We start from the raw sequence: 15,311 nt of genomic DNA on the forward strand, positions 1-15,311 counted from the left end.
GAGGTCCATGGCTTTGAGGCTAGCCTGAACTATGGAGCAAGAAGACCCTATCTCTTAAAATTAAAAAACAAAAAAGACTATTGAAATTGGCTTTGTAGGCTAGTAATTACCAGTGAGAATTCATTTCCTGTCTGTTAGGATAGCTGAAGAAAATCACTAAGGAATTAAGAAATTCCTCAGTATTCTAAAGCCTCCTTAAGTAATTTGTGTGGCAGGTATCCAAAATTAAGCTCCAGCTTTGTCCTAGGCCGCTGCAGGCTGTCTAATTACAATATGGCGGGAGTCTTGGCTGAGTGCTAAACAGCTTTCCCAGTAATTCTTTCTCAGGAGAGCTGTCATTTAGAAGGTGAGCAATGAGCCAGCATTACAGTCTGTACTCTTGGAGTTGTGGATCCTTCAGACTTTGTCACACACTGAAGCCATTTCCATGTATCCTTCATTAACCTGCCTGCAACTGAAGTTGACCCTTCAAACTGCCCTTTCGCCATTAGTAGTCAGATTTGGCTCTCCACTATGATAGTCCACTAAAAGGGAAACAAAAATAATTTCTCATCACAAGAACTCTTTAATCAAATCCACATTAAGAAATAGCCTTGTGACTGTGTGTCTGGCCGGTGCTTCGGGCAGGTTTGCAGCTGCCGCCGGCGACCCCAGGGGTCATGAGTCGGCCCAGCCGGCTGCGGAGGCAAGTTTTGAGTCTGCATCTGGAGCTACTGCGCGCCGGGAGGGGGGAAACCCGGTGCTGAGAGAGTTCCGGCCGCAAGCCATCCTTCTGCGCTTCGACTTGCTGCGTACAGCAAGTACAGCCGGGGGGAGGGGGGGGGAGCGCCAGCTGCAGCTGCTGCGTTCCAGCCACGCCACGGCCATGGGCGCCCGCGGGGCCCGACTGAGGACACCGGCAACACGGCAACCCCAGGCACCATGCTGGGCGATGGCGATGGCCCAAAGAGTCCTTGTGAAGGCACAGAGGCACGGGAGACGCAATCCTAGGGATGGTGATAGACCCAGAGAAGGACAGTTGGGGGGAAGATCGGGAACTCATCTGATGGAAAGTGAGATAGATGTCTTGAGAGGCAGCCGGACTTTCTTGATGCATAGTGAGAGATGAGACACTCCCTCACCAAGGAGGTTCCAGGCCTACTGTGGCACCGGCAGGCTAGCTGCGCCATGCATGCTGTGATGCACTAACCCAAAGTCAAAGAGCACACAAAGGCATGGGAGCCGAGATACCTCTCTTGACTTCTGGGAACACACCTACCCCTCGCTCCTGAGGGTCTGCCCTTTGGGGCTTCTAACGTGGAGGAAAGCAGACTTTTACCTGAGCACGTTTAATAAAATGCTCCATGAACCGTGAGAAACTCGTAGTTCGGTTTGGAAAACCGTTGTTCCACTCAGATTGTGACAAACCAGGATTATAAGTGAGGGTTTACAGTAGCTCATCCCAGCTGATCAGCCAAAGACTCCTGGAGAATCTCTCCTGGGTGTTTCTAAGAGGCAGTCCCTACTCCTGTTAGTCTGACTCAGGATTCTTGTATAAAGGGAATAAATGTGAGCTGTGCTTAAAAAAAAAAAAAAAAAAAAAAAAAAAAAAAAAAAGCCTTGCAAGGCAAAGCAGCTGGCAACACCAATTCCCTGGTACTCCACCTCAGCGCAGCACCTGCCCACTCTCCTGCAATTACCCCCTTTCAACATTGCTCTGTTATTCCTTGTTTTAATTCAGGTGATAATAGAGGTTAATCCTCTATTAAACAGATGAGGATAAACCAGAAACATCTGGACCAAATGGCAGTTCAAATCTACCTAGTGTGTTGAGCAGTCTCTCCTGTGATTTAATTTTGTGCTACTGGAGTGGATGGCAGCTTTCAATTCTTGCTCTGTGGCCATTCCCTGTAGATAAGAAATAAGATTGTATTGCTAGAACCAATGGAATAAAGACACAAATAACATTTGTTGAGGGGGGTTAGGAGTTCTCCATTCCTGATAAATAAATTTGGCAGCCTGACAGGTGACAAGAAGAAATGACTGGCACCTAGAACTTGAAACACTACAAAAGGTCATTCTGAAGCAGCAATGGTTAATGCTGATCTAGAGTCACCCGGGAAACACACTTCCTGACACACTGATGAAAGTTTTTCTACAGTACATTAGTTTCTGTACAAGCCTATAAGGGATTGTCTAGATCAGGCTAATTCATGTGGGAAGACCTACTGTAAGTGTTTGTGGCACCATTCTCTAGGCTGATGTCCTGGACTCACTAAATAAGAAGGAAGTAGCATCATCATTTCTGCTTCCGGACAATAAAAGCAATGTGACTGCTGCCCTGCTGTGATGGACCATGCTTCAGAACTGAGTTAAAATAGACCTTCCTTTCCTTAAGTATTTATTATAGCAACAAGACAAATAATAGATACTGGCACTGTGGGGCTAAGTAGTTTGTGCTTTGCAGGAAGTCCTCCTAGATACAGGCTCCTCTTATTTCCTTCTGTTTGAGCATCCAAAAGTAAAATGATGTATGCACCATGGGAAGGTAGTTGATAATAGCTACAAGCCTTATGGGAGCCAGGGAGTGGAACGTGGTGTTTTGAAAGAAAATGGCCCCTACAGGGAGAGGCAGGAGGTATAGCTTTGTTGGAGTAGGTGTGGCCCTGTTGGAGGAAGTCTGTCATTGAAGAGGTAGGCTTTGAGGTCTCATATGTTCAAAATACCACTCAGTATCTGAGTTCACTTTCTGTTGCTGGGCAAGATGTAGAATTCTCAGCTTCTTCTCCAGGACCATGTCTGCCAGCATGCCACCATGTCCCACCGTGATGAGAATGAAGCAAACCTCTGAAACTGAAAGGCACCCCAGTTAAATGTGTTTCTTTCTGTGTTGATATCTGACTTGAACAAATAAAGCCTGTCTGGTGCTCTGCCCATAGATCTAGCCTGTTTCTTCCCACTTATGTTCTCTCTAGGCCCCGCCATCTCACTTCCTGTTTCTATCCAGCCATCTCACTTCCTGTCTGTACAGACCTCCAGACCTCTATAGTTAGCTAGTGGCTAGCTCTGCCCTCTGATCTTCTGACAGGCTTTATTTGTTCAAGCAAGATATCACCACATCTTTTATAAAAGTTGCTGTGGTCATGGTGTCTCTTCACAGAAATAGAAATTCTAGCTGAGACAGGAGTCAAACACACTTTTCTGTAGGATAATTTCTTCTAGTATTGTTCTAAATCCATGCACTTCAAATCATGACACCTTAGGAAACCTGTAAGAAGGACATCCATTTCCCAGGTTGCTCTCCAACAACCAGGGTGGCTTAAAACAACACAGGCTTATTTTTCATGGCTCTGAATGTCAGGGTGTTAACAAGGACTTAGGGTGAACTTCCACGCGTCATCTGGCTTTGTCTACTACACTGTTCCTATGCCCTTAAGGCCCTGACACCACCCTGCCACTTTAATTTCCTAGAGAACCACAGAGCGTGCCACCCACAGGAATGCCAGTAATTAAGGCTGCCAACCTGTTTGTTCCAGCCTAGTGCAGCTCTCTTTTGCCATCTTGTGGTGCAGTCAATATTTTATTAGGTTAACTTTTTTCTTTTCCTTTCTTTCTCTCTTTCTTTTTTTCTATTTCAAAGCCCAAACTCACCTCAGTTGCTCCCTGCCCTCTTGGCCAAACTACATTTTTAAGCTCATGTCCCTAGGACTAGCCCATTTTGCATTTTGTCCCTAGATGTTCTCGGGGTGTTCTTGGTCCTTTTGACTGCTCTAGGGCACCATGGTTTGCTTTACTGTACTCTTAGCACAATGCTCCTCCTCCCTCTCTTCCTCCTCCTTCTCTTTTCAGGCTTGCTACTTAACTCAGCCTATGAGCATCAGCCTTTTCTAACCAGTAAGACCAGAAGCTTTCAAACATTTGTGTTTAAGATCCTCAGGGGGACATTAGCTTTTAGTCCAATGCATACAAGCAAAGATATTTTGACTCTAAGTGCCGTAAAACACTATAGTTCTGGAATGCCACACATTCATTCTTCTATTCTAGCTTGAGTGATTTTGTTAAAAGTCATTAACAACCTTTGACTGTTTTTACAGCTGTTATTCGGAGAGCCAGTGGCCTAAATACACAGACGTCTGCTTTAACTCCCTGTGTGTTCACACTAAATCTGTGAGTCTCTCTCTCTCTGTGTGTGTCTCTCTGTCTCTCTCTCTGTCTGTGTGTGTGTGTCTCTCTCTCTCTCTTTCTCTCTCTCTCTCTCTGTAGCGTGTGTGTGTGTGTGTGTGTGTGTGTGTGTGTGTGTGTGTGTGTAGACCTGAGGTTGACAGTTGGTGCCTTCCCCAGCCTCTTGCCACCAGGGATTTGCAATCTCCTGATGGTTCTGGAGTTATAGATGAGTGTTGCTATGCTGAGCTTTTTAATGTGTGTGCTGGGATTCCAAATTCAGGACGTTATGTTTCCATAGTGAGGACTTTACTGCCCCAACTCCCCAGCCCCTGCTATAACTCTTACTTCTCAGAGTCACAGCCATGTCCTTAAATGACCTTTCTGAAATGCCTATCCAAAGCCCCTCCAGGCTTTATCATTTCCCCCAGTCAATATGATACCCAGTAGAATTCTCCTTCAGTATCCAGGGCTGAGGGTATTCCAGGAAATTCCCTCTCAGCTACTAAGCGTCAAGGCTGCTCAAGCACCTTATAGAAATGGCACACTGTTTTGACACAGCCTATGCAACTCCCTTTGTATGCTGTAAAAACCTCTAGATTACTTATAATATCTAATCCAATGCAAATGTTATATAAACGGTTGCTCTAATAATCGTGTTGTTTAGGAGAAGTTTGTACATGTACACAACAGATGCAGTTTCTCCCAACTAGTCTAGACCTGGTGGTAGGTTGAAGGCAGAGATGCAGAACGCATGACAGGTAGTTCCATATATGCCAATAGATGGCAGTGTTGCTCCAAGAGAAAAAGAACAGTGCATTTCAGTAAAAAAGCTAAGAGGTTTATATTGGGTTCATCAATTAATAATATTAAATAATAATTATTATAAAAACATGATGATGTCAATGCTGCTGGTACATTTATTTTCACAGCTGTTTTATAATGGGCAGGTCATCCCTGACTGGGAATGCTCCTGCAGGAGTGACAGGACATGCTCAGCTTCTTGCTTTATAGGCAGAGAAAATGAGTCCTGGCTCCCCACTATTGTGAAACTGAGTGGTTCAGGAGATGGGGTAGAGAAAGCGGTATTAAAAATGAGCCTTGCTTGTGAGCATGCCATGCAACTGGGCAAACATTTTCTTTTCTATACAATGAGAACTGTCACAGGGGTGATGAGGGTGAAGGTTTTCTTTTATATATTATATAATGTATGTGTGCATATATGTCTACTTATTTATTTATGTATATGTGCCTGGATTTTATTATTTATATATGTGCATGTACTCATGTGAATATGTGTGTACCACATAGTATAGGTATTTGAGTGATTCAGAAGAGAGCATCAGATCCCCTGGAACTGGGGCTGCAGGCAGTTGTGAGCCCCATGTAGGTGCTGGGAACTGAACCCAGATGCTTTTCAAGAGCAGTAAAACCCTTATTTGTGGAGCCACCTTTCCATCCCCTGTGGCAGATGGAAATTTAACTATATAAAAATGTGTTACATTTGTTTCTGCTATGTTTGTAAATGATGTAAGGATGTGTTACATTTGTTTCACTTTGCCTGACTAAGGTACCTGATTGGTCTAAGAAAGGTGAACTGTCCAATAGCTAGGCAGTAAATGGGTAGGCAGGGCTGGAGGGTAGAGAGAATAAAAAGGAGGAGAAATCTGGGTTCATGAAGGTGAGACAAGAAGAAGGAGAGGACAAGGGAGAGAGAGAGGGAGTTGCCCTGGGCCAGCCAGCAGACTCAGAGTAGGACACACAGAAAGAAAACGTAAAAGTCCCTGAGGTAAAACGTAGGTAAAGAGAAAGAGATTAAGTAACAGCTAAGACTGAGCATTTATGACTAATAAGAAGTCTCCATGTCATGATTTTGGAGCTTTTGGTGGCTTAAAAGAAAAAGGCTGCAACAAAAGGCCATTATTGCCTATATTTTATAAAGGAGGAAATGTAGGGGAAACAGGGTAAGTAGTTTGCTCAAGGTCATATCACAAATAGGTGGTTAGTTAGATGGAGACCTAGTTGCTATTACCAGAGGGGACAATCAATACTGTGCTTTGAGTCCTAAATGTCCTCAACAGGGTACTGTGTTTGAACACTTGACCCTAGCTTGCGGCTCTGTTTTAGGATGCTATGGAATCTTTGATCCAGTGGTCCAGTGTAATGATAAATCTTTCTGTCAATCCACCAGAGCCCCACCACCATGTTAAGGTCCCAAGTAACACACAAAGTCTTATATTAGGTACAATGCTGCTGGCCAATGACTAGGATTTCTTATCTGCTATCTCTGTCTTAAGAATCAACCATAATTATTAATCTATATATTTTATAAAGATTTATGTGATTGAGGACGCCGGCAGCATGTGTCCTCTCTTGTTGGGCTCACATGGCAGCTCCCAGAGAAGAGAGGAGGAGGAAGAGAGCGATTTCCTGCTTGTCCCTGCTTATATTCTGAGTCTGCCTGCTATGTCACTTCCTGCCTGGATCACAGACTTCTCTTTACAACATTTCCCAGAGTCCTCCTGGACTCCTGGTCCCGCCTAACTTGCTTCCCTATTGGCCAACAGTACTTTATTTATCAACCAATAAGACAAACATACACAGAAGGACCTTCCCTGCAACCCACTAGCAGAAGTGGGTTGCAGGGGGTGGGTCTTGAAGATGATGTTTACCTCTGATTTCAGCCTGAGATCTCTGATTTCTGAGCTGCCAACATGTGAGCAAGCTGAGATTCAAGCTCAAACTACCCTGGGAGGTAGTCCCTCCACCATACCTATCCAAGCCTCATGAACTCTATTCTGGAAAGTTATGAGCTAAAAACAAACCTTTACTCCTTTAAACAGATATTTTGACACAGCAGCAAAAAAAGTGTGTTACGATAAATCTTTCAGCCAAAAGCCACCTGAGCCCCACTGCCACATGTGAGCTTTACGCCAGCCGCCTTCCGAGTTAGGGCCAAATGAATATACAGAAACTTGTATTAGGTTCAAAGCTGCTTGGCCAATGACTAGGACTTCTCATCTGCTAACTCAGTCTTAACTATCAAAAACCTATATGTTTTATAAGACTTATCTTATCAGACACCTTATTGGTGTCCCTCCTTGCTGGGATCACATCTTGCCGCTGGAGCAGGAGCAGATGGGGAAAAAAGGGGGATTCCTGTTTCTCCTTCACTTAAATATGAGTCTCCTTGCTATGTCACTTCCTGCCTGGATCAGCACTTCTCTACTACATTTCCCAGAATCCTCTTTGACTCCTAGTCCCGTCTACTTGCTGTCTCATTGGCCAAACAATATTTTATTTAACAATAAGATAAACATACACAGAAGTACTTCCCCCATCAAAAAATGTTATACTCATCATTACCTAACTCCCCTTATAAACAGTTCTAAGCCCTGGCCTACCACCAAAGGAATTCTTAGTAGAAATATGTTTTCAGCCTTTAAATTTTATAGAAATATTGGTTGAAAATATGAAAATATTGAGAAATATAAATAGGACATTTAAAAGCAAACATTACTTACTCAGAGTTTGGTAGTATTCATACTTTTCTATAAGCCCTCATTTTTCTGTACTGTTTCCATAATTATATAGATATTATGTGCTCTGGCTAGTTTTATATCAACTTGATACAAGCTAGAGTCATCAAAGAGAAGGGAGCTTCAATTGAGGAAATGCCTCTAGAAAATCTGCTTCTAGACAAGCCTGTAGGACATTTTCTTAATTAATGATTGCTGGGGGGGCAGCCCATTATGGGTGGTGCCATCCCTGTGCTGGTGGTCCTGGGTTCTATAAGAAAGCTAATTGAGCAAGCCAAGATAAGCAAACCAGAAAGTAGCACCCCTCCATGGCATCAGCTCCTGCCTCCAGGTTCCAACCCTGTTTGAGTTCCTGTCTCAACTTCCTTCAGTGATGGACTACAATGTGGAAGAATATACTAATTAAACCCTTTGGTCTTAGTGTTTTATCACAACAATAGTAACCCAAACTAAGACAGTAGTTTTTGTATTTTTTTATTGCGCTATAGGCTTCTCTGCATTACTTTCCTCATGTCTGTGACAAAATACACAAAAGGAGGCCATTTGGAGAAGGAAGCACTCTTTTTGGCTCACAGTTTGGAAGGTATAGTCCATCCTGGAGAAATAGGTATGGTTTGCAGCTGTGGCAGCAAGAGCATGATACAGCAGGAATCAGAGCACTCAGGATGGGATTGGGACTAGACTAAAAACCAGAAACCTGCCTTTATGTCACCCACTTTCTCCACATAGTCCCTGCCTTCCTACAGGCCCCACAACTTCCCAGAAGCGGGCCACCAGCCAGGAACAATGAGATCAAACCCATGAGCCTACTGAGGACAATTCACACTCAAACCATACCAACATTGTTGCATAAAACTGAAGAACTCAGAAGAAAATTGATAAACTCCTAGGTACATATAACCTATCAAAATTAAGAAGACAAAAAACACTTAAACAGATTCTTTTTTGAGCAGTGAGACTGAAACAGCAGCAGAGTCTTTCAAAGAAAAAACCCCAGTGCTGTGAAATCCTACCAAACTATTCCAGAAGCCAGAATAGAAAGGAATGCAAAATAATGATTCCATTGTGAAATTCACTTATGTGCCTCATTGTTACTGCCCACATTTATCCCTCTTCCCTATCTTGTCCCCCTTTTTCCTCCCCTGCTTCTCTTCCCCACCAATAGTCTCACTTCAATGTCATTTTCTCTTACTTTTTAAAAAACAAATCTAGATTTTACATATGAAATGTGATGTTTGTCTTTCCAAGTCTGACTTATTTCACAAAATGATCTTGAGTTCTAGCCATATTTCTGCAAATGGCAAATTTTTGTTTCTGTTTATAGTTGAGTAAAACTACATTGTGTTTATATGTTATTTATTTGTCATTTATCCATCTATCTATCAATCAATCATCTGTTGGTGGGTATCCAAGTGGATCCCATACCTTAGCATCACAAAAAACACATTTGTGTGTGTATCTCTCTCATGGACTGCTGTGGCATATTAGTTTAATATGTGTTGCATTTGTTTATGCTGTGGAACATTTGTTGAATGATGCAAAGATGTGTTGTATTCTTTTAATGTGATGCATTTGTTGAACTCTGTAAAGCTGTGTTACTTTGCTTGCCTAAAACACTGATTGGTCTAATAAAGAGTGAACAACCAATAACTAGGCAGGAGAGGGATAGGCAGAGCTGGCAGGCAGAGAGAATAAACAGAAGGAAAAGAGAAGAGGAAAGAAAAGGGAGGAACGAGAAAAGCCAGCCACCCAGCAACACAGCCAGCTACATAGTAAGAAGTAAGGAAAGGTATAGAAAATAGTGAAAGGTAAAAGCCCAGAGGCAAAAGATAGATGGGATAATTGTTAAAAAAAAAAAAAAAGCTGGCTAGAAATAAACCAAGCTAGACCAGGTATTCATAACGAAGAATAAGTCTCTGTGTGATTATTTGTAAGCTGGGTGCTGGGCTCCCAAAGAGTAAAGAGTAAGGAGTAAGAGTTAAAAAACAAAGGACCAAAATGGACTGACTTAGATTCTCTTCAAGTATCTCCAGGAAACATATTTGGACCATATAGTAGTTATATTTTAGTTTTATTGAGGAACTTCCACACTCAATTCCACAGTGGCTGTACTGACTTACATCCCAGGAACTATATATGGGGTACACATTCCCCACACTATCACCACCACTTGTCACTTATTTTCTTGATGTTCCAGCAGCTCCTCCGACTGAGATGAGGTGTGACCTTAGTGTAGCTTGTGTTTCTCTGATGGTGAACTTTTTCATGGCCATCTGTACTTCTTTTGAGAATTGCTCAACTCATTTGTCCGTCTATCATTTGGGTGATTTGGTTTCACATATTTTTTTTTAGTTTTTGTGTTCTTTATATGTCTTAGATAATCATCTATTGTCAGATGTATAGCTGACAAGGATTTTTGCCTATTATATCTGCAGCAACCTTAAATACATGAAACATGTGTAAGCATGAAACACAATTTCCCTGTGTCATGCTTATGATGATTGTTATGGTTTGTTTTGAAATTCCACGCTTAATTTTTTTATATAAATAGATGTTTTGAGCATCTTCCATCCCACTAAGTACTAACCAGGTCCAACCCTGCTTAGCCTCTGTGGCTGGCTGTGCTCAGGGTGGAATATGCTTTGCATTTCTGTGCAAACAGTTATGAAATGTTCCTCTTCTGGCTTACTCTATAGTTTGACATAAAAAAAGTCTGTCTTGGCCAGGAGCCATGAACACTGGTTCTGAGCTTCCTCCTGACTCCTTCAGGTCCCACTCTCATGGATGCACCATTGGACATTACTGCTGAGGTCCACTCCCCTCAAGGCAGCCTCCTTGGTCAGGGTGCTATCAAGAGGGTTCCACCCCAATTACTTCTAGAGGGTTCTCCTTGACCCAGGGAGACTCACTCACCCAGTCAAGTACAGGCTACACAGTAAGTGTCTCTGGTGGGAACAATGGCACTTATTGGTGACATGGACACTAGCAGAAAATTACAGACCAAACAAACTTTCCTTGAATAAGCTTGATACAGGCTTCTTGACCAGGTCTTTACCTGGGTTCTGCCATCAACTGGTCTAGTCCAGTTTGGGCAAGATTCCTGTTAAGTCAGTTGCATTTAAAGTTCTCTATTCTCAATACACAATTAAATTGCTCACATCCCAATTGTAGTATCTTATCACCCAGGCCTGTTTTCTGATGAAAGCCTCTTATGTTGATCAAACAAGAATCCCCCTAGTTTGGGGCTGGAGAGATGGCTCAGTGGTTAAGGGCACTGGCTGCTCTTCCAAAGGACCTAGTTCGGTTCCCAGCACCCATATGGCAGCTCACAACTGTATTTTACTCCAGTTCCAGGGAATCTTGCAACATCACACAGACATACATGCAGGTAAAACACCAATACAGAAATAAATAAATCTTTAAAAAATAATAAATTCCCATAGCCTTGATGTTTCCATAGTAACTTTCCATCCCCTGACCTCCAGCCATCTCCCTTGGTTACTAATTCCCACTTGTCTTTGTTCTTTGTCCTACATTGGTTGGAGCAGGGCTCTGAATGAGGTCTTCTCTACTCTCTTTAACAAATGTGGAAATAAGTTTTCTTAAGGTTAAATAAAACACTAATAATAGGACTGAAGAATAATTAATATTCGGAAGCCCGTTTGATTATTTTGCAAATGTGGACATTTGTTTGCCCATCACACACAACCTCTCTTCCTAAGACATTCCTCCAAGTAAACATCAGAGTATGGGATAAAAGGTGGTACCCTGGCAACTTCAGGATGATGCTCCTTACATCATTGGTTTCCAGTGTAAGCATGGTGGTCTGTGATGAAGACGTACAAGGATGCTGCTCATCTTTCAAGGTTCAGTTTCTTCTACAAAATAAGGACAGTAAATATGTCTACCTCAGGTTGCTCCATGTCCCTTTCTCTGCTCCTTGGAGTTCTGACACAGATCCAGGGGTTACACAGTTCAAAGATATTGGTTTTATTACTGGCAAAAGTCAACTGTAGAGAGCAGGTAGACCTGTGGCAGAATAAGGCTCCTGTATCTTTCTTACATCAAAGTCGTTCTGCTAGCATCATTACTGATGCTAGCCTGCACCCTACTCCTGTTCTGCTCTGATGGGCTTAACACTTGAACAAACACATGGATGCTATCAGGCCCTGGGAGTCATACATGAGGCTTCCTTTGATATGCAGCGGGCGTGGGTGGATAGGAGAATGGACTTGGGAGCCATGGTATCAGTGGAAGAATGGGAATGTTGCGCAAAAGCTTTCCACAGTGAAGCCAGGCTCACCAAGGGAAAATCTCAGGACAGCATCAGTTACCCGATGCTATCAGTAATTATTGTTAACAACTCACCAAGCAAAGCCGCTGTCTTCTTTATCTTGCCGTTTTTGCCTGTGGCTGAGTGCTTTCCTGGAAAAGCATCAGTTTCAAAAGATGATGGAATGCAGAGATTGGAGAGTTAAGACAATTTTTCTTGCGGGGCCCAGCTTGTGTCCCGAGAAGTGCTGTTTGGATACTGCTCAGGTGAGGGAAGTCCCTAGGGACTCCTCCAGGCTCAGAATTATGCCGTTAGGAGCAAAGACAGTCATGGTGGATGGATACATGCTTCTCTTGTCCCCAGCTCTCTGAGACCTGTCACTTCTCTGCTTCTTTCCTGAGTGCTGTCCTGGGGCGAGGGGGCAGGGCCTCCCAGAACTGGCACACTTAGATGCCCAGCTGGTTAAAAACGACACCAAGCCCATGAAATCTCACACTTTTCTCCTTACGGGGAACATAAGGAGGCAGACTGAGTATAGATCTGAATCTGTGGTTTGCTTGGGGAGGGAAGGTGTAACCTCTGATTTGCACTGTGTCATCCACACTGTCTACTTGGTGGTGAGATCCCATGCAGGTGGGATTCCTGTTGTTTGTTATTCAAACTACAAGTGTTCAAGGGAAAGCTACAGAAGGCACCATTTGCTTTCTCAACCACAGCCTTTGTTGTCACAGGATTTACCATCTTGACATTAAGAAAATCAATTTTCATTCTTAAGACTCTGAAGCGATGCTTATTGGTATTTTCTTGTCTGTGAGGTTGAAAGGTTGAGATGTTGAAGTCAGATTGCTGAGCCCTGCCCCAGGGTACCTGGAATTAGCATATCTAACAACCATCCCCTCGGGCTGTGCGTTAGTGGCCTCAGGTCTCACTTTGGGACCCTTGGTCTAACTTGTCTTCAGTTCAAGCCACCTCACAAAGCTCCTCATTTTTGGTTTTGTTTTGGAGAGTGGAGTTTCATTTAAAGAGTTCATGCTACATACTCAGTGGAAAATACAGACAGAGGAAGGCCCAACTTAAGCATCATTGACACCCAGACACAATGGGTGTAGGTATGGGGCAGCCCCATGAATCAGTAGAGACATGTCCTTGGGTGGGATGGAATTAGTGAAGGTGGCTATGTATAAACGAGGCTGACTAACTCATTTAAATGTTCTTGTAGTTCCTTGTGTCACTCTGACTTCGCATTTGATCTGAGATAAGATTGTGGAGTTCAGCTCACCCCTGTTTCCAACTCTTCTTGAACAGTTGCCCTCACAGTTGCTGCTGAGCACTGGATCTCAACCAAGATAACAGTCTGCTTTTGTGAACTCTGTTAGCTCACTTGATGCCCCAGGCAGCCTCTTCCCTATAGAGTTCCCTGTTGCCCTTCTTTGCCTTCTGCAAACACAATTGGGGACTTTAGGAAGCAGGAACACAAGCAAATATCATCGATTTAACATCAGCACCATACTTGTTTGTGGAGAAAGTGTGTCTTCCACAATAACACTATTCCTGGTGTGGTCGGCAAGGTGGCTGCAGGCCCCCAAATGATTGATTAAAACTGATGATCAGTCTGTGGTGGGTGGTGTGAAAACACCTAGTGCCATCTCCTGTACCTTCTTCCTTCAACATTCTTTTTCTTCACTGGATAAGGACAAAGGACAAAAACTAAGTAGTTCAGGATGCTTTAGAGCCATGGTTCTCAAGGGTTGAGAACCTCTTTGGGGATAGAATTGTCTTTTCACAGGGGTTTCACCTAATACTATCAGAAAACACAGATAATTACATTACAATTCGCAACAGTAGCAAAATTTCAGTTATGAAGTAGCAACAAAAATAAATTTGTAAGGCTTCTTAGCCTTTGGATGAGCATGTTATAAAGTTCTTTCTGTAACTCCAGAGCTGAGCATGAGTCTGGGTAGTCAGGTAGCAATGCCTCCTGTACTAGCACAGAAAAACCATGTATGTAGCAGGCTTTCTTTTGGGTCACCAATAAGCTCTCCAATCATGACATGGAGACTTTATATTAGTTAGAATGCTCAGTCTTATCTTATGTTTGTCTCACTAGCTCTTATAACTTAAATTAACTTGTTTCTCTTCATTTGTGTTTTACCTTGGGGCTTTTTACTTTTCTTTCTGTATGTTCTGCTCTGTGTCTGACTAGCTGGCAGCTGCCTGACTTCTGGCCCTGGGCTTGTCCCTCTTTCTCCATCATTCTTTTCATTCTTCCTTCTTCTCTTGCCTCCTATTCCCTCTGCCCACCAGCCCCACTATCTCTCTCTGCCTAGTTATTGACCATTCAGATTTTTATTAGATCAATCAGGTGCCTTAGGCAGGCAAGGTGAAGGAGCAACACATCTTTACATAGTTAAACAAATGTAACTCATCTGTACATCCTTAACAAAGACAGAAGAAACAAATGTAGCACGTCTTCCATGTCTCTAACTTCCCACTTTGACCCATGCAGGTTCAACACTGCAGGCTGTGATCTAAAAAGAGTCCTTGTCCATTCTGCAGAAGTTCACAACATGGGCTCCTTTTCAGCAAATAGAGAGGGATTATTTATGGTCCATTTATCTCCTATTGGCCTTTGGCATGTTATCTGACCTACTTGTGCTTCATCTATTTGAGTGAAAATGGGGGTAACTGTGAGATCTACAGTGTGAGGTTTTTGTGAAGCATCTCTGATTTAGTATGTGAAGTATGTAGGAACCATATAGTAAGTTTTCAGTGAGTAACAGTTCTCTCCCCACCCGATTTTCCCCACTCCCAGTTGTAAGGACAATGGGAGAATTTAACCATATACAAGCCAGGAAGAACAAATTATGCTGGCGCCTGGGGCTTGGACTTCCCAATCTCTAGAACTGTGGGATACACATTTTGCTATTTAACTCACTCAGTCAATGATATTTTTGTTATGACAGCCTGAATAGTAAAGACATAGGCAAAGATAAAAACTAAGACCAAACAAAAGCAAGAAAACAAACAAAAAATACCTTCAAGTTTAGATATAGTCATTTTTAACCTTTTGCATCACTTTTTCCAGATTAATTTTCTTCTCTAACATAAAACATGAGTCTTTCTTCTCTGCTGCATGTGTTGGCATGGATGTTGTTTAAAAAACAATGCCATCTCAGGCCAGTACCTCATACATATGAAGTTAAAAATGCACTCTGACTGCTTATTTCTGGACACTTTCTTTCAGAACATCAGAATGTATATTTATAAATCTCTTCTTTTAAAAGTGAGCTCTCTGAGCACTTCCTAGCTTCAGGCAGATTGAAGACACTCTGAGAGAAATGTTAAATAGGAGAAAGGTC

The 15,311-nt window shown here is 42.8% G+C and overlaps 1 protein-coding gene across 1 annotated transcript; it reads left to right on the plus strand.

The window, feature by feature from the left end:
• Positions 1-659: 659 nt before the first annotated feature.
• Sdhaf1 (succinate dehydrogenase complex assembly factor 1) lies at positions 660-990 on the plus strand. Its single transcript, XM_035440036.1, is given in 3 exon segments — positions 660-735; positions 738-869; positions 872-990. Coding segments are annotated over 3 exon segments (327 nt in total).
• Positions 991-15,311: the final 14,321 nt, after the last annotated feature.

Source organism: Cricetulus griseus, chromosome 2 (genome assembly GCF_003668045.3).
Source record: "Cricetulus griseus strain 17A/GY chromosome 2, alternate assembly CriGri-PICRH-1.0, whole genome shotgun sequence".
Taxonomy (NCBI): Eukaryota; Metazoa; Chordata; class Mammalia; order Rodentia; family Cricetidae; genus Cricetulus; species Cricetulus griseus.